Source organism: Haliaeetus leucocephalus, unplaced genomic scaffold (genome assembly GCF_000737465.1).
Source record: "Haliaeetus leucocephalus isolate CR32 unplaced genomic scaffold, Haliaeetus_leucocephalus-4.0 Scaffold526, whole genome shotgun sequence".
NCBI lineage: Eukaryota > Metazoa > Chordata > Aves > Accipitriformes > Accipitridae > Haliaeetus > Haliaeetus leucocephalus.
In genome coordinates, this window is record NW_010972962.1 from 4,020,097 (window position 1) to 4,047,528 (window position 27,432).

The 27,432-nt window shown below is 35.9% G+C and overlaps 1 protein-coding gene across 1 annotated transcript in view; it reads left to right on the forward strand.

Moving 5' to 3' along the window:
* MTA3 (metastasis associated 1 family, member 3) overlaps nucleotides 1-27,432 on the forward strand; it is a 136,635-nt gene that overhangs the window by 41,513 nt on the left and 67,690 nt on the right. The window contains 2 exon segments of the mRNA XM_010576535.1: nucleotides 16,411-16,513; nucleotides 25,971-26,070. Of these exon segments, the coding sequence (XP_010574837.1) occupies nucleotides 16,411-16,513; nucleotides 25,971-26,070 (203 nt within the window).

The window sequence follows — 27,432 nt, forward strand, 5'->3', positions numbered from 1 at the left end:
CTGTATTTTTGAGAGTGGCTAATGATCTGTATGTCCAAATTATTTATGCCATAATGTATGACTCTTTAAAACTAAAAGCCTAGAGCAATCACCTTAGTTAGGGATCACTTGAGAAAAATTAAGTTTTTATGTCATCTAATAATAGTATTATATAATAAAATAGAAAGTATTGCTAACTTTATTCACACGTAAAATTTGTCCTTTAATGTATAGGAAGTACACCTTTTTGAATGTTGTTTGTAGACATATTTTATGTTTACAGAAAATCCCCAAAGCCATTTTTAAAAAAAAAGATTTAGAAAAATTGAAGAGTCACACACCATCAGTTATGTTATTTTAAAACTTACTGGCATATAAATCCAATTCAAATGACTGAAGACATGCCAGTTCAGATTAGCTTTCAGAAGACCATTCACAAAGTGGCTGAAAAATGAAAAAAGTTCTTTGAACTGTGGAAGCCCTTCCACATCTATTATAAACATTAAATTATTTTGATATAAACACACTGATGTATTCTAGTAGATGAAAAATTAAAATTGCTTGCATTTTCTCTATACTATGATAATTTGTTTTCTGAGTGGACTATTTTTTTAAATGTTTATTGGAGAACTATATGCATTTTTTTTGTGGGAGTAGATTTTTTTTTTTTCCCCTTCCATTGATGTTACCATTTTCCATCCGTAAAAAAACATAGTCCAAAAGCTGGTGTTTAGGCCAAACTTTGGATAATGCAGCATACCATCTTCCCCCCACCCCATGGGTGAATTGGATAACTTTATATTTCTCTTTAATTTTTGAAATGAAAAGAATGTTTACTTTTTAAAAGACTAAAAGGTTTATTAAAATCAAGTTACATAATAAAGTATTAGATCCAACTGTTTTCCCACTTTGAGATACATTGAATCATAAATCCTTTACACAATTACAGTAAACAAATACAAACATAGTTTAAATCTGGTTGAAAATACCTAAGCTTTGTTTATCTACACTGCTTTTGTTTGCAGTGATTTGGCTAAATCACTTAGATTACACATTTACTGAAGACTATATCTTTGGAGAAAGACCAGGCCAGATTTCTTTCAGCAGTCTCTTATGACTTTTGTTATGAACATCTTTGGGAGTAAAACTATGATCAAAGTTGTCAGATTCAAATGATATCATGGTTCTGTGAAGCCCTTCCTTCTACCTCAGTGCTCCAGCCTTTCTAGACTCTAGTTTGAAGATTTTGAGAGTCTTTTTAGTTGCTTTTATTACACCGGAGAACAGGAGACTGTATTTTACAGCATTGACTCAAATTCTGGCTAGTACAATACTAAAGGTCCTTTCTTTACGTTTAACAACACATTCTCCAGTGGCTTATTCTGTGAATATAGCAGTTGTTTATTTTCAAATCTGTTTCCAGTGTGGAGTAACATTCTGCTCCTCTGTACAAAGCAGGAATAAAAAGGTTTATCTTGGAGGATGAAAGCACACATTTGGAGAAAGAGTATCTTGTTTCAAGCATCCCTACTCTACAGTCCAGGAGCAAGGTACCTGGTTCTCTGCATGTGATGGCCAGAAGCTGCTGTCTGGTGCATCCACCTACTGTATTTGATTAACAACTTATAAAATATGTGACTAGTAAGTTCAAAAAACAAAACAAAAAACTCAAACAACAAAACCCCCCTGTACAGTTTTGCTTTGGGCAATTCATTATTATCATTGTTATTTGGTTAAAAGGTGTACTTTTATAAATTGTTCTGAATATGATCAAACTGTTATCACCTTTAACTAACAGATTTTATTTAGTTCTGGTTTGTGTATGGGGAAATATGAGAAAGCTCAGGGAAATTGCTCCAAAGCAAATCAGTTCAGATACTTGGTAGACTTATGGAACATTGATCCTTCCCTATCTCACAACTTTAAAAACCAAATGTTTTTAAATTCTGGCATTTCAACCAGGATATGTCAGCAGTGGAACAACTGATGCAGTGACAAGTTGTGTTATATGGTTGGCTAAAAAGCAGAGAATGAGAGAGAGAAAAGTACCAGCATAGCATTAGGGATATAGTTCATGGAGTAGGATAATGCTTAAGAATGGGAATAACTGGGAAATTTATTTTTTTTGCTTGCTCTGCAGGATTGCTTTTAAAGCATTAAATAAAATTGTTTCTCTCATATGCCTGCACTGATCTTTCTGCCTCATGCATACTGTTGTAGGTCTAATTGTAGTTGTCACACAGTAAAATGCATGACAGCTCAGCTAAACAAATACAGTCAAAGTGTTATTATAGGTAGGGAAGCCAAGTATTTAAAATAACCTCATTGGCCAAATCAGTAATTTCTTAAGTAATGCTTACTTCTATTTATTTGTAGGGTTGTGAATCAGGTGGAAACACTGGGACAGAGTCAACAAAGGTCAATAATTGTTCCCCTGTCTGTCAAAGCTCGATTAAAATTTCTGAAGCAAAGGACATCTTCTAAATAAACCTAACAAAGAACTTTATCATGACTGTTCTTGTCATGATATGCAAATCTAATGAAACTATTTGGAGTAATTATCTGACAAAAAAAACCCCTAACAAAACAAAAAAATACTAAATTGTATTTTCAAGAAAACTAATAAAATTTGGAATAAGTATCTCCTATGATTTTAAAGAAAATTAGAGAATAAGTGTAATTTGTTAAAATAAATTTTCTGATGTTACATTTACTTTGTCAGCAATAATGAATGAACCTTTCGTGTACCAGGATTTGGTAGAACAGTGCTTTGTTAGGCAATGTAAAATGTTTAAATGTTGAAATTGGCATTTTCAAGAAAATTTAGCCCACTAGCATGTGAACAACCATGCTGAATCAGACCATCAGCTGTTTATGCATGCAGAAGATCTTATCTCTTGTGGTTTCTTAGTTTTCTTAAAACTTGTTAAAATCCAGTAGGCTATCACCTTGAGGTTCCTTACTTACCCCTATGATCTCTTTGCAGAACTTCAGTATGTATGTGAGGTGTGATTTTTCTTTATAAAAGGTGTGCTGACCTATCTCTAGTGTATCTTTGTTGTCATTTCTACTGATATGGCTAGTATAGTTGTGAGCCTTGACAGTGCTTAGTTGCCCACGTTTTCTCTTTAGCCCATAAACCCTCCTTCATGCCCTAGGTAACACAAATGGATTTAAGTTCACATGTCACTATTAGTAGCTATTGTATCCTTGAGTTCCTGTAGAAATCTCGAGAGGATGCTTGTCCAAACTCAAATAACGTGTTAATGTTGATATTGTATAATTGTTCTGTAACCTCTCCTACAGATGCTTCATTTTAAGGTAGGTCTTTCAGATCTCTCATGAAGAATGTGCACCTCTCCAGTTTTGTCCAGTTATCACAAATGCAGAGAATTAATTTGATTTCTCTGCTAACAGTTAACTTGAATTTCTCTTATTTGCTCCCTTTTTATACAGATCACATTGCCAAGGTCGTTTTAGATCCTTAGGTAGTTTTATAGACCTTTCACTATATTGATTATCTGAGACGACTTTAATCATTTGAATGTCCTCTGAAATTTGGACAATATTGTAGCAAATAGGCTGAAAGAGTGACAAGACTAAAAAAAGTAAAATATTTAATCCTATATCTGGTAGTGTGCCTCAATCACAAGGACAGTTTTCTTCCTCTGTGGCTTGAGATGACTTTAATTTTGTTCTAGCTAAAGGGAAGATTACAGCGTATGAAGGTACTCTTATACATATCTTTCATAAAGGTATGAAATTTATTGGGGGATGAACAGGCTGAAGGGAGCAGCTCTGTGGGAAGGACCCTGGGGTGCTGCTGGCAGACAGGAAGGGGATGTAAGCCAGCAGTGTGCCCTGGCAGCAAAGGCAGCCTACAGCATTCTGGGCTGTGTCACCTGGCACGTCGCCAGCAGATCAAGGGAAGTGATCATCCCCCTTTATTGAGTACTCGTTAGATCACATCTAGATACTGCATCCAGGTTTGGGTCCCCCAGTATGGGAAAATTATTGATAAACTGAAGTAAGTTCAGTGGAGGCCATCGCACTTGTTGGGGATAGAGGAGTTGCCCTGCAAGGACAGGCTGAGGGAATTGAGGTTGTTCAACCTGGACAAGAGGTGGCTTCAAGGGGGGGACCAACAGCAGCCCCCAGTAGCTTGGGGGAGGCTGTTGAGAAGACAGACAGGTTCTTGACAGTGGTGTGTAGTGGGACGATGAGATAAAATGGACATAACTTGAAATGAGAGGTTCCGAATGGCCATGAGCAGAAATTTTTTTCAGATACGGATGGTCAGGCGATGGAGCAAGTACCCAAGGAGGTTGTGTCATCTCTGTCCTTAGAGGTTTCCAAGACCCAAGTGGATAAAGCTCTGGTCTGATCTTACAGCTGAGCCTGCTTTGAGGAGGAGGTTGGGCTAGACACCTGAGCTCCCTTCCAACTTGAACTGATCCTACTATCGTACTCCAGTTTAACAGCCTGCTGCTGAGATTCAGCCCACAGTCTTCTGCCTTTTACCGTTGGGAAGTGCTTCTTTATCTGTAGAGAAAGAGTTGGGACCGGAAGTTTACCTCTTACTAAACAAGCATGTGAGTAGACAGTCGTTTAATCAAAACACCTATGCTTCAAAGATGATCTTAGGCCACGTCATCTTCTGTGCTTATCTAGAGTCATATTTCAATAAGAGAAGCTGCAAGAGAAACTGCTACTTAGTCACTTTCCCTCCAGTGATGATGCTAGGTAGTATGTAACTTCTTTGTGTGTGTTCAGTCGTTGCCATTAGCATGCTTAGTTTCAGCTGACTTTTCCATAAAGGCTTGAGACAATATGTTGAGCTTTTAGCAAATCTCAGTCTAAAAATAAAAGGAACACCTGAAGATTAGGAAGTGCAAACACTAATGTTAAGCTAACAGCATTAATACCTACTGAAAAGTCTTCAGTATAATTAGATTATAATACTGCAATATAAGAAAAAGTATAACGTGCATAGTATGATTCAGTTAATAGAGCAACTGCTAACCTTTAAAAATTTTGTTTCGCTCTTGTAAAAACATTGGGTAATTTCTGAGATTTAGCACAAAACCACCAGCTTGAAAGTAGATTGTAGAGGGAGTTAACCTCTGAACTTTCTCTGTCTTAAGTTGGTCAGGTGGTTGAAGGGTGTCTGGGCACACAAAGATTCCCAGCCTATGTTATCCTGGGCAGCATCATAGTGGTAGCTGTTCGCAACTATCAGTGTGCACATGCTTATCTGAGCAGTGGAAGGTGCCTGGTAAGAACATTTTACTGCTAATTAATTGCCCTGTGTATAGCAGCAGCTTCTGTTGGCTCATCTAGCTCTGCTCATAGTGCCTGCTGTAAGGATTCTGAGTGCTGAGCAAGTCATGTGGGGCTAGAGATCACTGGGCAAAACAGAGGCATGTCGGAGTGGGAAATGTGATGATGGATGCATGAAGGGTTAGGGTTGATTCGTGGTTGGTGGGAAATGAGATTTTAGTCTCCATGCAGAGGTACATGTAAGGAGACAAACATCAAGAGGTTGACAGGTGTGGTGGGGTATGATTAGGTTTAAAGGTTTATCTAGAGAACTGGCTGCTAGTCCTAATTGAGTATTCCCACCAGCAATGGCAAACTGTTTGCAAAGCCCTGTTTTAATTAGCCTGGAGGGCTGATCTTGGAGTCACTGTTACTGGGATGTCTGTGTACTGCTGCATGGAATTTTTCTGATGCTAATGGTCCCTTCCCAGCTGCAGTCCTGTTCCTAGGGCAGTGCTGCTTATCTCTTGTATCTGGGTTTGAAAGGAGACTACTGTGTTCTGGGGAATTCTTTATGGAGCCAGGATCTGACAGAATTGGGTACTCTCTGGCCATTTAAAGCAGTACAAAGAGTTTGGGGTTGGCAAGGAAGAGAACTACCCCCTTACTAAGATACAGAGAGGAAGAGGAATTAGAGTCTCTGAAATGGAGGGAGAAGCAGCCTGTAGGAAAGATGTTCTGTTCAAAGCTTTTTTTTTTCTTTTTAGAAAATAAAATTATAAACTATATTCAAAGTATCTGTAGAAAAACCCGAAGTCCCTCTTGCACATCTGAAAATATCCGGAGAGTGCCTAGAAATAGCACCTGCTGTGCAGTCGGTTCCATTTCTTGAAGGCAAGGCATTTTAGAATTAATGGACTTCAAGTAGCTGAGGGCTTAATAGGAAGAAAGGGAACGGTTGGGGAAATTTAAGCTGTAGAGACTGGATGATGTACAGAGAACTTGTACCCAAAATTTCTAAAACTTTCTGTGTTTTGAAAAACCAAACTAATTCCCTAGAGATGTTTCCTAATGTCTTCTCTGGTTTTGTGCTTCTTACTGCAACTCAGCTGTGAAAGTATGTTGTTTTTAATAGACCAGACATATCAGATGGAAGCTATGGATGGAGTTCAAGCCTGTTAATGTTTGGGAATATTGGAATTCCAGGATTTTAAGCTTAAACATGGTTGCAAGTAAAGAGGCAGATAAGAAACTCATCTGTATACTGTTTGGATTTTTAACATGAAAGTTCAGGATGTTTAGACTCAGTGTATTGTATTTTCTGGTTCTTTGAATGCTTCCCATGTACACTAAATTTTTATTTTCATTTAATATGTGAAAAATATGTTTTAGAATAGTGGAACCCAACTGTAATCTCCTGAGGAGGGATCTGTTCTGTTACTTCATGGTACCTAATACTCCCATTTATTGAAAGAACCACTGCTGAATTTGAAAATCACTTATACTAGCCAGAGACCTTCAGGAGTTGTTTTAATGGTGCATCTGATTCTCTTGTCAAAAGTCTGTGTGCTGGATTATCTCTATTAGTGTTGATGTAGTTGCAATGATTTCATTCTGTTGCGAGGAGATGAAAATCAGGCCTTTTAAAAATCGACCGATGTGAAATATTTTTAGAAGATTCTGTATTCAAATATTTAAGTTAAAAATTGGAGAGCCATGCAATTGTTAGACTCTGATAATGTGTGGCTAGGAGAAATGTCTGACGGGATAAACAAGTATTGTATCTTAGTGTCCTATCAATTTTCAGAAAATATGGTCCGTAATTTGTGCTAAGTGACAGTTTTATGACAGTTGTTCGATATGAGAACTAGAACTGGACACATTAATACAATAGGCAGTTCTTAGAAAACAAAATTCAGAAAATACTGCCTCTTTTTTTTCTGAGTTCAGTATCTCACAAATAGTTTATGTCTAGCCTTTTGTCTTTAACTGGCTTTAAGAAATCATGAGGGCTGATGATTTTGAGGCCATGTTCCTTTGTGAGTGAACCAAATTGCAATTAAATTAGTGAATTTAGTGTAAACCTACTTGCTTAGGTTCGATCATCAAAGAAAGAATTGCTTTTCCTGTGCACGCACAGAAGGTGACAGCAGCAGCAGCTTTAGGCTCTTCAATGAGCAGTGTGTTGGCATGTGTTTAAAAGATTTTTGTGGAAAAAGCTGTCAATAATAAAGTACTTTTTTGGATGGGGTGGAAGAACTAGTTTGTGTAGTAGCTTGCACACCTCTCTTGTTCTACATGCAGCAATTTGGGAGTCCATTGTCTGTTGTCTAAAACCAGATTTCCTGTCAATTCAAGATGACCTTACAGGGATCTAGACAGCAGAAAGCAAAGCTCAGATTCTGAAACCAAAACTATCTTCAGGAGCAAGTATAAAAGTTTATGCCTAACTTGCATTTGCTTCAAGAAGATGCCCAGGAACCTTGTAGACACCTATTCCACCAAGTTCAATGTGAAATGCATTGAAGCTTCAAAGTTGTCGGAAAATCTAGTAATTTAGCAGCACAATAAATGATTACTTCAAAATGTCAGTCAGAATATGCCAGAAGCAGAGGGATCTTTGAGGGTGATTGGTTCAACTAAAAGATAATGGCTTTCTATTTTAATGAATTTTTCAGAAGGAGTGTGTGGAACAAAAGACACAACAAGCAGATTCAGGAGTTCTTACTTGTGGAAGCTGCAATAGAATACCAGACATAAAAGGTGTGATTGTGCTAACCCAGTAAGACTTACCTGTATGGTCAGAGTAGAAGAATGTTGCCTAGACTTGATTCATTTCAGCTGAAGATGGGTACCTAAAATAGATCAGAGGATGTTTAAGGTTAGATGAGATGAATCTTGACGAAGGTAATACACTAGAATGAAACTCCTGTTTATGTCTACTCAAATATATTTTGTTCTCACATGGAGTTTCTGTTGGTTGCACTTTTGACTTTGAGTAACAGAAAATTTTTTTATAATACCTTCTAAAAGAAGGAGCTGTTTCTTGAGGGTTAGCAAATTTAAATATGGTAGTCACTTGTCCCATTTGCAGATTTTTTTTCTTGTTACTAAACTCAGTGGAGTAAATTTTGCACAATTAACTGTCAAATGCATGATCATCACAAATAGTAAAATAGTCTTTACAATGTTGTTCATGTCAAATTTTAATAGGATTATAATATCCTTTACATCAGTCTTGCCAATCTCTCTTCTAGGGAACTGAGTTAGTGATTTATGTGCTGGGCAATTAAATGCATGTTTATAGACTTTTATCAGTTTTACTGTAAATTAAAAAGACAGAAATGCATGTAAATTACCTCTTTGTGGCTGTTTTCAGTAATTACTTCATTTACTTCTGTCTAACCTTGCAGATGCAAGGGAAATGTGTAGTTTAGGGTTGCAGCCACACATACTACAGAAGCTCAATTAGGTATTTGGAAGCTTTGCATTATAAAACAGTATTTTATGAAGTCTTTTCAGTAATATTATTGAAAAATATTTGTTGCCTTTTGGTGCAATTTGTCAAGGTATTAAGTGCATGTATAATTTTGATCAAACAAGCAGTTACATGGATTAAGTTGGTTCTTCCCTACATACTTTCTATACTTACACTATTCTTACATAATGTTGTAATGCAAATTTCTGAGCTTCAATTCTCAGATGATTCAGAACTTCTATTTTAACAGTCAAATGATAAATTAGAAGAGTTGGAAATTGTGCTGTTTAGCAATTAGATCTTATAAAAACTGTTCAACAGTTGAGGTGAGTTATGTGGGTTGTTCTGCTTGGGGATTGTTGGAGGGGTCTTTTTTTTTTTCCCCTGTCCCGAATTGTAAAAGCAGGTCTACCTTTCTCAAGTTTGCTTTATGCTTGAAGAGAAGTCAGTTGGAGTTTTAAGTCTTCAAGAGAGCCATGATTTCCTGCTGTCCTTAGCTTCTTGAGGAGATTTAGGCATCTGTTCTCATTATTTTATCGTGGTTGTTACGAACTTCCTATTTTTCAACAACTTGAAGGAAATGGTTAAAGTAGCTGTATTCTCTTTTGCCTTCTGGTTGCAGTGCAACATGAATGGTCTGTGCTGAGTTGTTGATGTGGAAGGTTGTGCATGATTGCTGTCAGAAAGGTTTCTTTATTAATAATAGCTGTAGAGCCTTGGCTGAGATTGTTCAGATACTAAATGAGTTCTGTCGGGTAGTCAGTCTTACGAGGGATACAGTTACTTATTGTATGCTGTATATGTGCTTATTATCCCAAGTAATGTATCGCAATGAGCACTCAAATCACCTTTCAAGCAGCATCTTAGGGTTTAATTGACTTTGCTGTTTTTTTCTACCTCAGTAACTTTGCCTAAATGGACATATTGTAAATTCAGATTTTTGCTTCCTTTGCTGTTTTACTGTAAGGCTTGTTTTCTCTTTTAAATTTATTCTGCAGAGAACAAAAAACAAATATCAGATGCAGATGAAATGTGGCTTTTACACTTGAATAAGTCAAAATACATGTAATACTAAAGAAAAGGTTATTCTCTAAATTATATGTTTTGTTTAAATTTATGCAAATGAATAGTCCTATTTATCTTTAGAATACTATAGTCACAGGGAATTTTCGTATTCATAACATTAAGTTTATTTAAAAAAAGCAATTTGCAGGACCAAAGATTTCCTTTTAATTTAGTGGGGTTTTTTTTGAAGAATACAATGTCTATGCATTGTTGTATCCCTCTTTCCAAAACAAGTATTTTAAATATTGTTAATATTCATATGTAGTATGGTACTGTTATTTATACACAGAGTAATTTTCACTATGCTTTCCTGAAAACTGTATTACCTCATGAGTTGTTATTTCAGGAATTCAGAAAAACTGTTGTAATCATTCTGTATTCAGACTGGCCTAGGTGCTAGACCACTGCACAGTCTCTACCAACCAAAACATCATCTAAAATGGAGGCGAGGGGTGGGGAACCTTGGTGCAAGCCACATTGTTCAGGTTTATTCACAGATGTCAAAGGAGTACAAGAAGCTAATTCCAAAATAAAGGTGAATTTCAGATATTTTTTTCATTAGTTGAGTACTTACCCTTGTCTTTGAACTGAAGGTGACCTTGTAGTTTTATGCAGTATATTAATTTAGGTCATTGCCTTTAGATTTGCCATAGAAAGCTAAATTGAAAGGGCTGACTTTTTATTATTTCATTTCTCTTGACAGTGAGGATTTTATCTAAATGTGATTTAATGTAAGGACTATAAAGTGAGGAATGGTGTGATTTTAGGACATTATGCCTCCATGTTCTTCGATCTGTGGAAGTTCCTTTTTGCATACTGTTCTGCAGGGTTTTGGGAAAGAGGCAAACTTGTTTGTTTGTTTCTTGCAGCACTGGACATTCCCATAAGCCAGCCATTCTTGATGCAGTGGTATGGAGAAGTTGGTCATTACTGTGTGGTTACAGTTTAGTTTATTCTGAGCCCAACTGTAATTCTTTCTGTTTGTTTCTAGGAATTTAGAACATGATGAATTAAAGCTCTTTTGAGTGCTTTGTGAGGTCTTGTCTTCTAATCATCAGTGGTTGATGTATAAGCACTGCAAGGCTGAGTACTGAGAGATCTCCAAGGTCGTTGGAGGCAGTTTAATTCGAAAGGAATTTTTCAAGTGAAAAATGACTGAATTTTTTTATACACTAGAGCTCTAGAGGGTAGGAGGCAATTGGACTGTGTGTGTTTTATTGGCTCAGAAAATGCTCACTAGCAGTTTAAGTTGCTGTAGACAAATAATGGGCTTGTATCACCCGATATCTTTCATTTGTAGTCTCTATACATGTAGTCTTTATATAGTCTGTTTTTCGTTTCTAGCCTTCATACATGCTTTATGTTCATAAATTGAGTTTTACCATAAGATTTGTATAAATATACAACTCATTGTCTGAACAACTAATTGAAATCTTGGATATACATCTGTCAGGCAAGCTAAGGGGGGGCAATTGTTCTGCAATTGAAAGGTAAACAGATAATTTTCCTTTTGCCTACACTTTCAAAATAATCTAAGCTTTCTCATGTTACTTTAATAAGAAAAGTTATTTGCACATAATTCAGTTTTATCTTTTGCAGAGTTAGGTGTAAATTTTTGAACTTTTTTTTCTGAATGATTTTTGATTATCAGTACTGGTAAGAATCACAAATCATAAAAAATTAAATAAAAAATGAGTAATAAGAATTTTATGTCTGCAGAGCTTTTATAATGAGAAGGGTTGTGATTTCTGTTAGTTAAGACCAACAGTCAGCTAGCTGTTTACTGTGAATTCTGTTTATGCGGAGCTAAACTCATTAAGTGTCAGTAGATAAAGTTTGTACATCCATCTAAAAGATGTTTTTCCTCCTGTACCTCATGTAAAACTTATTTTCCCAGTGTCAATTACTTGGATGTTTTGTAACCAGCTTTTTCAGTTAAGCTGTTCATGCCCCCATCAATTGTTTCTCAAAAGCTGTGTGATGTTTTGTGATAATTAACCTCTGTGTATGAATGTATAATTCATTTTATGCAGAATTAATATGTTGAGTGTTTTAGAGGGGGACTAATGAACTTTTCATTGAAGGAGAAAGCTCAGATTTTACTTTAGACAGACAGGCTTAATGTCTGGAACTTTGTTCATAGCTAGACAGTATGAGAAGATCCAATATGATGCTACTTTTCTCATCTGTAAGTTAGAGAAAAAGTTGGCAGACAGGCAGTCTACATAGCAACATGAGAAGGTGGTTCATGAATTGAAACCTCTTTTTCAATGGTTAGTTGCCTATTTTTAGAGTGTTATACAGCACATGAAGCTATGTCTAAAAAGACGTTCAGTGTTACCTGCGGTTTGTATACTGCCCAATGGTTCTGACAAAAATCTGCTAAATGCTGTCTACTAAATCTAATCTTGTATGACAGTAACAGAAATTTCATTGTGTTGCATGCTGAACTGGACTAAGGGAGGATAAGAACTGACAAGTCTCTCTCTTTTGCATCCTTGTAATGTAGCTAAGAGAAATTCCTGTTTCGCAGGTATAAAACTGAAGCACAAAGGTGAAGACACTGAATTTACTTCTTAGAGATGTGTCAGGTGTTAAGAACATAAACATGTACACAGGCCTTCGTGTTTATGTGCTTAGGTATCTAGTGAGTCTGGGTAACTAATGCATGAGTCAAAACTACTGGCTGATTTCAAGATTGTGTCGAGCCCTGAATGAATTTCCATAGTAGGAGGAACTCTGCGGTACTATTGGTCTGGTGTCCAAATGCTGTCCATGGATATGTCTTCCTTCTTACTATGACCAAAAAATTGCAACTACAGATTTTCTGTCCCATGTGATTAAGGATCCAGCAGCTGGTACCTCTGTTTTGCATATCATGAAAGATGGATTCACTCAGAAAGCTGAGCACTGGGGGTGTTCAGTTTATGTTTGGATTGAAGTGACTGCTAAATTACTTTTTGAATGGGAGAATAAAAAGGTATTTTGAAAAACAGTGCAAATTGTGCAAAGTACAAAAATAAGACATTGTACCTGACAAGTTGTATTTCTAGAAACTGTCCTCCTGGCTATTTTTCAGGCAGATACCTCATCAGTTGTTTGTCATTAAAAGTGGAATTGGCATTGTTTCCCAGAAAACCATTTTTAAAAAAGTCCAGCTTTTACAGATTTAAAGTTTCAGTTTCTTAAAAGGATACCATATTGCAGCATTGTTACAGATCTGTAAAATTAAAAGAATTGCACTCTGAGAAAATGTTCATAGTTCATATTGCACGTTATTTTCTTTTAGTTGGATATATTATAAGGAGAACATAGAATCATGGTGAATCTAATGTACTGATTACCTTGGGGATATTTATCTGCAGGAAGTGAAATCTAAAAGACTGACTAAGCAGATCTTTAATTTCTTGTAGTTCATCTTAATTGCAGTCAGTTAAAAGTTGCATTTGGTATACTTCTGTAAAATTTTTCTTAAAATGGTTTTTGGAGGGGGGCATGTCATGCTTTCCTTTGTTTAAAATGACTAACTGAAATGGAGAACAGGTTTTTTTGTTGGTTTTAAGAAAAAAAAGTAACATTTTGCTTTTTATTAGAAGAGAACCATGAGAAGTAAGGCATTGAATAATTGATGAGGAGAAAGACCAGGCATATTTCTGCTATCTACTAATGTTTTTCAGTAAAATTAATCTTCAGGATTGGATTGGCTATGATAAAACTATAAGGAGCGCTCAAAATAAATTGGATACACTGGTATGTCATACAAGCCATTCAAAAAAATAGCCTAGCACTTCTCAGAAGCTGTAATTGGTATGTTGGTGGTGAGGGAAGTTTACGGTTGTAAAACAGAACCCGAGAACCTTCTCAGATGGAATACTGAAAATGTTAAAAGTTAACCTCCCCCATTCCATGGATGGTGGTTGCATTTGATGATCTTTAAGGTCTTTTCCAACCTAAATGATTCTATGATACTGTTTGTGTCCTGGAATTTGCAATAAAAGGTATTAATACTATGGCAACTTTGATACCTGTTCAGTTTGAATGACTTATAGTTCTGTGTCAAATTCAGCAATATAAAAGGTCAATGTAGAGGTGTTAATGGAGAAATTGTGACTTAGTTTTAAAGGGGTCTGCCACATTAAAAATTCTATAGTATACGGTACAGGCATGATTAACTAAGGACAGACAGCTCAAGGAAAACAAGAGGGGTTTTTATAATTACTATTTTGAAAGAAGACCTCCGGAAAGAAGACCTGTTTATCTTACATGATCCTCCTATACTGATTCTTTCAGCGCATTCAAAGGAAGTAAACAAAATTTTTATTCCTGAAATCAACTTTTCAAAGATTTCTACAGCGCCGTTTGACTGCTTCCATGATTTGATCTGTTTAGGTTACTTTTCTTCCTGTTTAAGTGATACTATCCTGCCATGTAAGTGGAAAATTGGGAGTGAAGCATTTTTGCAAGTGCAGTTTGGCAGAGACCACGTATCTTCTGGAAACCTGTCTACCATTTTTGCAGTAATATTTGATATTGCAAATACTACATTATATCTGTTTGGATTCTTTTGGTATAGATATTTCGTTGCTCATATCCTGTTTATGTCTGCTGCCATTACAAAATACTGTTTGTCAATATTTCAGATTTACCTTTATCAAGAGTTACAACAACGTTTTGTGGTAGCAATTGTTTAATTACCTCTAATTGAAGTAAGACATGTATTGCAATTTCTTTCATCTTTTTGCAAACTTGATTCAGGAGAATGACATGTTTTGGTTGAATACTTGTGCTGTGCTTGCATAATGTTTTCTCTTTGTGACAAGTATATCCTGCCTGAGTATTGTTAACGATCTCCAGCATATGATGTCCTGAAACAGTTAACTAACATAAGAAATATTTTAAAAAGTATGTATTAACAGATTGAAATGAAGTGCTCAGAGATTATTTATAAAATGTAGAACGTCACCCACAATGTGTCTGTCACATGTGAAAAAATGAATGTATTGATAGGTGTGTAGTCCATTGAATAAGTTTATAGACCTAAAATCCTACCCAAGATTGCCAGAAATTAACAGTTTGTCTCTAGTACTGGATGTGAATTAGTTGAAACAGAATCAGAAGTCCCATTAGACAGGCAATTCTTCATTCCTGCATATCAGTAGAAAGTAATTTACTGTGTCTTTCTGAGAATGTGACTGTGAAATTTGTTCCTGAAACATTAACCAGACAGCATGATGCAGTTCTCAACTTGTATATTTGGTAGGGATAAATATATACCACATTTTCCTTTCCTTCCAGAATGAATGTGCTAGAGAAACTCGCCAGGTATGATCAGATTTCAGAAGAGCCAGTGCTTGGTTTGCAGTCTGCTTCCAGACTTTTAACTGTACAAGTTATTTCATGTCTTAATGATACTGTGCGTGTTTAGACTGGCTGTTTTCATTAAGTCATAAAAAATAGCACGGACTGAAGTGATCTTCTCTGTGCTCAGAGAGGTACCTACACAGCCTAGCTTTTTGAAGGAAATGGAAGGCTGTATTTGAGAACAGGTTTGTATTCTTGTAGTAGCTCATAAAAGTCAGAGATGAGTACTGGCAGCCAATTAAACATTGGAGTTTTCCCACATCTTCACTGAAGGAAGAACATGCTCATATTCTAAAATACCAAGGAAAGACAATGATTTTAACTTTGCTGTTGTCATCTGTTGTGGCTGTAAACGTGTTGGCCACATCCCATAGGTAAATCTTCTCATACTAGCAGAATATGTCATGTCTACTTAATCAGCTTCTGTAATGTTTCTCATTTTGCAGTAGAAATTATTGGTGTAGTAGTCAAGCCAAGATATAGGCTTCCATATCAGTGTGAGCCATTATAGTGTTTTCACACTTCACTGTTCTTCCAAGCAGTACAAATGCAATACTCTTTTAATAATGAATGCAGGGCAAATTAAATTTCAGAAACTGCCATGATTGTTTTGGCCAGGTGCATGTACACAAATTGCTCTGTTCAGACAAATGGAGTTGGGAAATGATGATATAGTATATAGTAACTTTCTTGTGCTGTAGCCTTGTATATTATTTTGTAAAAGAATATACCTAGTCAACATACACAGCAATTTTAATTGTAGGATTTGTGTTAATAATACAGATAATGTAGTGGCTGAGAGCAAGAGGTTAAAAAAATTAAATAATTAAATGTACTAGACAGCATTTTTTCTTAATGATTTTTTGTTTGGGGGCATAGAATACAAATTGGATAGAATTTAATTGCTAAAGCTGGTTAAGTATAAAATATGGCTTAAGTGAAACAGTAACTTTGATATAGTTGAGAAGCAATTTAAAGAAACCACTGGTTACTTAGGTTATGGTTTCAAGTTTATAATCACATTGTATTAAAGTTCTTTGATACTATGCCTCGTAAGAATGCCTCCTTAAATTTAAATGCTGATGTTAAGGGAAGATATTTATTTTACTGAAGCTGCATTATGGAATTTAAATGGATAACTGCTGATTGTTAAGTACTGTGTGTGTGTGTTTAAAAATGTACAATGTCTCTTTTAAACATAGTACAAGAAATACACAGAGAAAAACATTGTGAGTAATAAGTGTTTTGTCCCATCTACCTTTTGACAGGAGAATTAGATGACAGAGAACAGGCAAAGCTGGAAGTAAAAGTATGGGATCCAGATAGCCCCCTTACTGACCGTCAGATTGACCAGTTTTTAGTTGTAGCACGGTAAGATTAAAATCCTCTAATAAAAGAAAATTCCTTTTCCTTTTCCTGCTGACTATTTATTCCCCTATATCATGTTACTCAACTTGTTTGCCATTTTGTGAGCCCTTCTCTTTCCCACAGTTAGCTAAAAGAGAAAATCAGACCATAACCTTCTGCATATATATTGAAGCTACCAATACAGAAGAGAGAAAAAGAGAGTGAGTTTTGGAATAATGCTACACTCCCTGTATGTCAGGTTATAGTAGAATTTGATACTTTAAATGTAGACATCAGGCTGTTTTCCCCTCAGAGTAAATGAAACAGGATTTCAGTGCTAACATTTCAGTCTTGTATTATAGTACTTGGAATTTCATAGTGTAAAATAAAACTTAAGAGTAGAAATAAAGAAAATGTTAACAAATGAAATGGATGCAGAACTTGCTGAGTTTGCCTGTAAGCTGCAGTGCAATTATTTTCGATGAATGTTGAAATAAAAGTTTTGAAGTGATGCATTTCATTAGTGAAAAAAATCTGGTCAGTTCAATTTTATAGCTTAACATAGGATTATGCAGATTTATGAGAGGAACATCAAAGCCCTTGGAATTCATAAATACCTTTAAAAATTATTTCTCTACTTTAAAACAAAGAAGAACTTTCAAAACTCTAGGACAACTCTACACTCATAAGATACAGCATGTTTCGCCTGTCCTGTAATTCATGCTTACAAATATAGTACAAAGGTACTGTTATAAGATGGCAGAGAACTCTTAATCACAGCTAATGTAGGGGTTTTATCCTGAATTACTCCATCTCCTATATTTTCTGTAACCTGGTTGCAGAGTGTAGTCTCAAATCTTCTTAGACAAATAATCCTTTTACGTTCTTGCCAGTTTTTGTTCTTTATTCTTTCTCTGTTTTGAACAAAGCATTTCAGGAAGGAAGTAGAGAAGTTGCTTTATATTTTCCAGCTTATGTATACAGTGAAATGGGTTGCTGATTTATTGTTTTACAGTTCAGATGCTGATCCACCTGGGTTTCTTCTCTCTCCCCCACTTTGTAGTGCTGTATCCTTTCTATACAGTAGTAAAAATGGCCTGCCCCTGTTGAATTTCCAAGCAAACCGGAGGGGTGTAGGTGTTAACGTGCATCAAAAGGTCACAACGCCTGGTAAATGCTCCATAGAACAGAACCCAGAAAACGGAACTACTTCTATCACCAGCAATATAATACCTGGACATGTATGGGCAGACCATTATGGAGTGCCCTAAAAAACCATCTGCATGAAGATTATGTGCATTTTTGAAGAGTTAATTCATTGCCTTCACATCCCTCCACTCCCTGTTTTGCAGCCACTCTGGGGAGCTGAAGTATTATACTGCAAAGCTGAAAATATTCCCAGAGGAGTGTACCAGTAAGCAGTCTACTGGGAAGTGACAGAGAATAAATGAATTTTTTAGAGAAAAACATTTTTCTCTCTTCTTCCCCTTATTTAAGACATCCTGTGCAATACTGTGCCCTCACCAAGACTGCATTTGTTTAGAAGTTGATACGTTTCTGTAAAGAAGGTTTCTGTTATGGCAGGAATGGGTCTTGGTCATAGCTGACTAATTGTAGCTATCCAAGATCTTGTGGTAGACAATCACTAATGACCACCTGTAATCAAATGTTACTCAGGTATCACTTTATTGATGTTCTTCCACAAAACTCCATTCATTTTTGTAAGCTGCTTTTGAACTGACAGAAACTATTTCCAAGCTCCTATATACTTGTATTCACAGGCTGCAAAATCACATTTACATTGCATTAAGTGCTTCTGAGACAGATTTTTACCAATTTTGGAGAAACAGTTCTATGATCATTGTGGCAGCTCTAAATTCAGTGTGTTGTGTGCTTGCAGGTAAAAGTTTTCATTGTACTGGACCATTAAAAGCTGCTTGAGTAACAGTGGAGTTGGTATTATGATCTGGTAAGCTGTGCTTACAGACTCGGAAGATAGTTCTGCTGTGGCCTAACTGCAGTTCACTGGGTATTGGCTGTGCCTGCTGGGTTTCCAGTGAGAATGGTAGTTGTCTGGTTATGTTTAGTTTTGCAAATTTGAAATTCTGACGATAAGAACTTTCTCCTAAATGCTTTCCTATATGTGATTTTGGTTAAGTGTGTGTATGCTATCTGTATTTGAAATTTTAAAAGTATTTTCACGTGATCATTTTTACATGCTGCATCAAAGGCATCCAGTAATTTTTTCCTCATTTTTTTTCAGTCTGCTCTGGTTGAAGGAAGAGTTGCTTTTGGTCCTTATAGGCTTTAGTTTTTTCAACCACACAAGCATCCTTCCTTAGTTCTTTAGAAGGTGTTTAAATGCTCTCTTTTTCTGTTTGTGTTGTCCATTTGCAAGAACATTTATATTTGGCCTTGGGAATGTAGCTTTCCCAGTCTCACAAGGTTTGTTTACTGTCCCAGGAATGGGAGGCCTTTTTTCTAGGTTTATATGCTTAGTCTGGGCCTGTCACTAAGCCCTAGTATGCAATAAATTGCTGTATATTAACATAGAAGAATATGCCTGTCCTGTCTGGAAATTGGAGGTATCAGTGCCAGAAAAATGTATGGAGATTTTGAAAAAAGCTTGAGTTCTTGAGTGGAAAGATCCTTAACCTTGAGCTCCCTAAGTAGTCTTGCTTGACACTCTGGATTTACAAATCTTGAAAGTACCTTATTGCTACTATTGAAGCATAATTTGGGTGAGGGCTCTTGCTTGAACTAGCAAAAGCATCTGTTAGTAGAAGCTTGAGGCATCAGACTAATGTATTCTGGTTTTGAGTAATGCATTGTCATTTATATTCTTGCAATGAGAATTCCAACACCATGTTTTACTCCATTCAAGTAAGATGCAACTTCATCAACCAGTTCTTGTTCATCATATATATTGGCAACAGTTCATCTGTGTCTGCTAGCTTCAAAGAAGAGGACTCTGAGAAGCTGCAACAGCAGTTTAGATCTGTCCACGTTAACAAATAGTACAATACAGTACAAGTAGATTTGTAGAATTTAAATGTTTGGTGCTGAGGACCTAGCATCCACACTATGCATGTTTGAGCAGTTTTATTTTTAGGCTAACTCTAATCTGGTCCTGTGGACGAAATATCTATGAATATGTGGAACTACTGTTTGACTTAACAAAATTCCATTTTGTATGCTACAAGATAACTTTTGGTGTTGGTTAAAGTGCAGTAGATAAAGACTCTGGGGACAGTTGCTTTGAAACTCCATTCCTAATTTGAACTAACTGATATAGATGCATCCTGTTTTCTCCAGTCATCAGTCTCATTCTTAATACACAAGGACTACTTCATTTCCTTGTGAGATCTCATGTTTTCTTTCTAACTCTATTCCAAGTTGCATAGGATTAGGAAATAGTAAGTTTCCTACTGTGTGTCTTTTTCTTTTTTTTTTTTTTTTTTTTTTTTTTTTTAGTTTTTCAAGGAGGCAAAAATGGTCCTGACCAGTCTCAAATGTGGTAGGAGTTGTTGGCTCCAGTCTGCACAGATGCTGAGAACCGTAGACCTGATGCTTTTTTTTAGTTTCTTTCTATCTGCAAATTTGGTCTATAATTCATTACATGATACTTTTTTTGATACATTCTAGTTCCATTTATGTACTTTATGATGCAGTGAAACAATTAACAACTTAGTTCTTTTATACTGCTTCATCTAACCACATTATCAGCATCATGTTCTGGAAGGAATGTATCTCTAAATCAAGCTATTTTCCAGACATTCTTGGTTCCAGCTTATTTCCCACTAAACCAGAGTTTTTAAGACTAATTATAATAGCCTTACAGCGTTGCATCTCCACCTTAGAATTCTGTTCTTTGATTTCTTTGTAATTCAAATGGCATTGCATACCTCTGGCTAATACAACATACTTCTCTTCATTTGAATGCCTGCTTATTTTTTGATGGAAAATCATGTGTTAGTCATTTTGAATTAGAGCTCGATTCTTCCCATGTTGTTTCCACTTTTCCATTTTCTCTAAGACAGTGATTATATTCATTTTCTGTTGGTTACTACTGATTTAGTTAGAAGTGCTCATGATATATGGAGGTGTATTTGTTACACGAATTTATCTTACAGTGAGGAGGGGAACACAGTGGAGCTTCAACTAGCAATGTGTTGTTCTTCATGCTGAGGAAAAGAATACACTTGTCAGCTGAGAACAATAGGTAAAAACATTTAGAAGTGTGCTCAAATAGTAATACTCTGTTCTTGCAAGATAATTCAGTGTAGTCAGTGGCAGTAGACAAGCTCATCTATGAAAATACATAAAAGTCGCTGGTTTGAAAGCTTCAGTATTAGTGTGCTTCTGGATTCTCTTTAGGCAGTGGGAAGTGAGAGGAGTTGGAGTTCATTAAAAGAGGTAATGAAATTTAATGGCAGAATTGCAACATAAATTTAGGTGGTAAAGATAGTGAAAAATCCTGATGCCAGTGCTGCACTTGCAAAACTGGATGTTTGCTAGCAAGGTGAATTACAGCATCTAATGGTAGGCAGATGATTTAGTAATAAAAAAGAAAAATATGTTCACATCAAGTTTACTAGGAGTATCAAAAATACTATGTTTCTGCCTGTCTGTCATGCTTGGCCAATACATGTTTATTCCTTTGTGTATTTTGTGTTACTATATTTCTTCTTGACCAAATTCATTTGAAAACAACTAATTCAGACTTGGAGCTGAATTTCTTTTTCCATCTTTTTTAATGAATTTTGAGCTATTGCATTAGAAAGAAAAAAACTTCTGCAGCAGTGTTTTCATGGACCTGCTTTTTGGGGGCTGTAAATCTCCTCTGTGACTGTGAAATTGGAGGATGGCATACAGACAAATGATTGCTTAAATTGTATCCTGTGAATTAAACTATTTGTATGTATCAGATTCTATTTCTGTTGAAAAATAAAGATTTCACATATGTTCCATTTCTATTCATTACTAATGAAACTGAAGGTTAGTTGTGGTGTGTAGGGGACATTATATGTCGTGCTGCTCCCTACCCTAACTTTGAGAGTCTTTCAGAGGAAGAATAGTGGCAGGTGACTTTTCATGTTTATCATGTCATCTCCCTTCGTGCTGTAAATATCTGAAGTGATAATATGAAACATGGCACTGTACAGACAGTTGCTTAGAAATGCAAGGAAAATGTGTCTTCTGGAACAGCATCATTTTACTTTGAATATGTTCTTCATGTCAGATTTTGCATTATCCAGTAGTAAAAATCTCAGGGGTGTTTTTCAACTTTAATTAATACCGTGCTGGTGACATAGATCTTCACTAAGTATTTTTTTTCTTTATTCCGTGATTTTAAGTATCATGAGACTTTTCTTAAGGAGCGATCAGATCTTAATTGGCTGTTTGTAAAATGCTCTTATTGATAGCAGTCTAAGAGGTCACCTTTTAGGACTGTTTCCAGCTCTCACAGTGAAGGGGAACATTGATGTAACAATAAGGAAAACAAAAAGCTTTCTGAATATGTAGGAAACTACCAAAGATCCACTTAATTATTTTCTTCAGAAATGTTAACTCTGAGGTGAGGCATAGGCCTTATTCATTACCTTGCAAATATATGAGGAAAATTGTGAATTTACGGATTCTGTATGCACAGAGGTGCTTCACTTTAAACAGATTTGTCCAGAGTATACCCACTACTCACCTCATATCACCGCAACAGAGGAACAATGTATGAAAGTGAACAATTTTAAAATAAACATGCTCAGATTAAAAAAGATCTCTGTCTTAGCTGGATTTTTGAGAAAACAAGGTAGAAGAAAATAGAGTTACTGGCCTGGATCCAGAACTTTCTGGATCTGATATGATGCTGGACTGCTGTTGTTACCGGGGAGACTAGTGACTATTTTTATCCTGATGTATAATCGCAGTGGTTCCAGATTTTCTTTGGTAAATAATGTCCCTTTTCAGAACTAGTTACTGACGAGCATTGAATCTTTAGAAATGTGTTATGACAGTCTTGCATTTGCTGCTTCATAATTTCACTGGCTGCCACTAATACTAATCTTGTGCAAAAAATTGAACAATTACTTCCTTTAATGTCTTAAGTTACAAGAAGTTTGGAGCAATGTATTTTCTGTGTTCAATACCTATCTGAAGTTTTGCCTGAATGTGGGGTGCACGGGCACAACAAAATGGTGATGAGCTACTTCATCTCTAGAGAGTTCACTGTCAGGTTTTTTTGGACATGGATATTGTTGAGTTTCGCTGAATGTATGGAATTTTTGTGTAGTCTTAGAACCTGGCACCAGATTATCTTGATTTTGTTCTATGTTTGTATGGGTGTCTGCTACAGTCCCTGTTACAAGTCCTTGAGAGAACATTCTTGGTTCTGGTCTTTTAAGATCATTAAACAAGGAGAATCCAATTCAGGTAACACTGGATCATTTGGTCTAGCCCTTAAAGCTCTTATACCTGCTTGCCTGTGCAAAGAGTGATCTCTCTGCTGATATCACCAATTGTTTATCATTCTTGTCCGCCTCTCTGCCACCTGTGTAATTCACTGTCTGTATGCCTTTTGGCTTTAGCTTATTCTGGGAGGCATGGGGAGTGTTGGTTTCTGTTTGAAGTCACAGTACTTTAATTATTTGTTGAATAACTGATTTGTGACTAGCTTGCCGAGCACTTTTTTTTTGGTTATGTGAGTTTATTGTTATTATTGAATTAGATATAGTTTCAGTTAAACATTTACAGATATTCTTTGGATGCTGCCAACTTAATGGAATGTTTATGTTAAAGGGTCTGTTCAAAAGAAAAAATGAGTAGTTAGTGTCTGACTGTTCAGCCTGCATTGGCTTAATGCTGAGTATTATTTTGGTAGCAGGCAGGTGAAGATGATAGTGTGTCTTCTGGAAGTAGGCATTGGTTAGTTATTTTTGCCTTTTAACATTTTAAAAATAATTCATTGGTGGTATTATTAGAAAAAAAATATGGAAGGAAAAATGACAAAGGAAATGTTTGACCTTTGTATCAATATGTTCCTCATATCTGTGTTTTAAATGGAAAAGCATAAAAAGGTATTGTAATGATTTCTAAAATTAATACTGAGTTTGGATTGCATGGCTGGATTATACAGAGCACTGTGTATCACTGTTAAGTTTTGAAACTAGTTACTCTTCAACAGCCAGTGCTCTAAAATTCCTACACTTAATTGGGTTGTCTGAAAAATTCACTGTTTTTTCAGAAGTTTCCAGGGAGAGGTGAACTGGAAGTTACATTGTTTTCAAGATATAGCCACAGACACACACATCCCTGTCCCCCCCTCAAAATGGCATGTTGCCTGCATTTTATGGTGATTCCTACTTGTTTTGCACTTGCATACCCCACGCTCCCACACAGCATTCCTCTGACGGTTGTGATCCTCTCCTACTCAGTACAGCACTGGAAATGATGTCAACTAGTGCATCAGTTCTTACTTCTTTATCACTTATTCAAAATAAACCTGGCTTTATATTGTGTCTTAATTTTGACTGTACATACTGGGCAACATAATTGACATACACTTGAGCTCTGAAATCAGCCTAAAAAATTTGAAGGCAGCTTGATGTGCTAGAGAGTGACTTGTGAGGACATACTCTTTGTAATTTTTATAGCATATTCTGATTTTATTTTAGAAATATGATCAAAAGAAAATAGTGTTAATTATGCAAAAGGAAGATAAGCTAATAGGCAGCAGCAGAAGGGAAATACAGTCATGCGGCATGCCACTTTACTGGTTTGAACAGTAGTGACAGAAGGATCACAGGGAAGGCTGTTTAGCTACAACCCTTATCAATGCCAACATGTTTAAAGGGGTTGACTATCAGGAAATGTGTTCACAATACAGCCTTATTCCTGGGACTGATTTGTCGACAAATACTGTTGTATATACTGTCAAACTTTAAAAAAAAAAAAAAAAAAGTGTGTGTGTGTTCTTGTCACATATTTGCCATCTCTGCAAAGAGGGAGCAAAGGTTGTGGAACAACATTTGAATATAACTTATTCCACGGCCTTTAGAAATTTAAGCAGTTACTATCTGGAGTGTGTGAATCCCTGCTGTTGAATCTTAACTGTGTCTTACAAGTTTTTGGCAGCAAGTACTGAAACATGCATTCAGTATTAAATGTTTTGAGATTCAAGGTAAAATTGCAATAACAGATGTTATTACTAGTTTCTCCACAATCAATAATACACCTGAGTGAGTTAAACTCTTGATGCATGTTACATTATTTTATTGTTGAATATTGGGTTTATAGTACTCAATAATGTGACTCTTTCAGTGTGTTGATCTCTGTCAATGACATGCCTCATTGATATAATTCTGCACTTATAACATGTGTGGAGTGTAATTGCTGAATGAGGCTCCAGTCCTTAGTCCAGAGGCTTAGACTGTATTAAAAATGTTAGGTGAGTAATTGGGTCTTTGAATTTAGGAGGAGTTATATCATGTCACAACTGCAACAAATAATTTTTTTCTAATTTCATAGTGACACAACGCACCTCCAGAGTCATTTTGCAACTCAGGGTACTGGAGCAACTTCTGTTCTATTACTTAATAATCTTTCTCATGTGTCGCTGCATCTTTGCTCGTTTGTGTATGATATGCTGGGACAAGTCAAATTTTCTTATGCATCTTTCCCTTCACTGTGTGTGATGTATAGATGTACTTCCAAGAAAAGTTTGCAGTTTAGAACAGTAACTATCACACTAATTCTCCATCTCTATTCCTTATGTTTTGTTGCTCTGGTAAGTATGATAAATGCCATGTACAATTCATCATCAAAAGTGAAAAAAAAGGTAAAGGTTTGGAGAAAAACATGTCCATTTCAATAATGCTAGGATGCTTTTATTAAGTAGGCTGAGAGATCCATTAGTTTCGTTATTACTTAAAACCTGTGACAAAAATATGATTTTGGAGGTGCCTTGGACCAAGCTAATATGCTTTCTTTGCCTCACTAATGGAAGTAGTAGACATGCATTACTGAAGTGAATAAAATGTTATTAATTTCCTCATGGGAACATGGTGAACCCCCTTTTTTAATTGTATTGTAATTTGTTAAACAGTTTTGTGGCTTTTTAATTTTAAAAACAATAGTCATGGTTGCAAAACCCAAACTGAGTAGGATTTTTTACTTCATAATTAATAAAAAATTGGTGCATTAAAAAGTTGGTACATTAGAATTCTCTAAGTATCTTTTGTTTCCATGCTGTTGTTCTTATGTGTAGGTTGTTAATTTTGGGGGAGAATATCAGAGTTTTTACTGCTGTGTTAAGTGATTTGTCTTTATCTAATTGTCCTTCGCTAGCAAAGATCTGAAATCTTAAGAGTAACAGTATATGGCTTTTATTTTTAAAAGGACACTTTTATAGATATGACATAGTCTGATAATAAAAAAGAGGTTACATCTTTCTATGTATTTACTATCTACTGTTTCTCTGTTGTAGTGCGGTTGGCACGTTTGCTCGAGCATTGGACTGCAGTAGTTCTGTCAGACAACCTAGTTTACACATGAGTGCAGCGGCTGCTTCCCGAGACATCACACTGGTACGTGGCTTCTTAAAAACTCTACAACTTTTTTATATCTATGAATTCAACAGTATCTATTACTTCAGAGTCCCTGTCCTCCGGATATCTGTTTTTCTTTAGATACCTGTGTGCAAGGTGCATATGTGTATGGTAGATAATGCTGTGTGTTTTCTGTAAACTTACAAGTGCTGCCCTCGTAATCATACTGTAAATCACTTGACTTTAGCTGAAGTCTGTTTAAATATATCTTCATATGTGATAATTTGCACAGCAGAGTGGGTAATACACATTGTATAGGGATTCATTCAGTATAATTGATCAATAGTGTGATTTAAAGTATGTGGTAATAAAGCTGATTGAAAATTTTTTGGATAATCTTTTGTACTTATTAGAGGTGTGTCAGTATATTTTCTAAAGGATAAGCAATCTGACTTTGTAAGCAACTTTTTGAAGAACTTTTTACTTAGGATATACTTAGGATGTTTTCTTAGCTGGTTAAAGTATTCACTGTAATGTAAGCCCCTGCATCTTTTAGAGAAAGTTAAAAATATATCAATAACAGACCAAAGTTTTGTCTCTGTATACTCATATTAGCTGAGATGACAAGAAGTGTTATAGTAGTGAAAGCATGCCAGGAAAACTATGTGAGAACAAAAAATCTTATTGTTTTGCAGAATCAAGTTTGATTTAGATTTCCAAAGACATCAGTAGGAGATGTTTATTATTTTAAGTATTTGTGTACAGAATCATGAAGATGATAGTTAAGGCTAAAGTAGATCTGCTATTCATCAGATACTTGAGTATTTGAACTAGAGGACACTTGAAACTAACAGATCATTTTAAAATAGTTATGGTACTGCCTTAAAGTGGCTAGAGACCCCTGGAATTTAGTTACACAAAATGTTGTTGGAACAGATAATATCAGCAGGTTAAAAAAAGGGGTTAGAAGAATTATGGACCATGGGCCCATAAATGGGTACTGAGGAGAACAGGGAGAGGTGTACCATCTAGCATTCCTAATTCCCAAGTTTTGTAGATGCTGGTGAATGAAATGGGAATTGATCTCAGGCTGTGGTTAGAGTTACATGCATATTTTCTCTAAGTAACATCCCTTGGTGCTGCTGTCAGAGACAGAATGCTTGGCTAGATGGATGACTGGTCTGATTCAGTAGGGCAGTTCTTCTATTCCACATAAAATATAGTTAGCAGTATGATGAGAAAAATATTTAATTTCTTACATTTTGCAGTGTACTCAAAGGCTATTAAACAGGAAACTGATTTAGTCTGGACTACAGTAGTGTAGTAAAGGCAGTGGCAAAATGTAATGTTTTCAGTAATACTCAAAATGAGTTTTCTGTTTCACAGTTACTTATATGATCT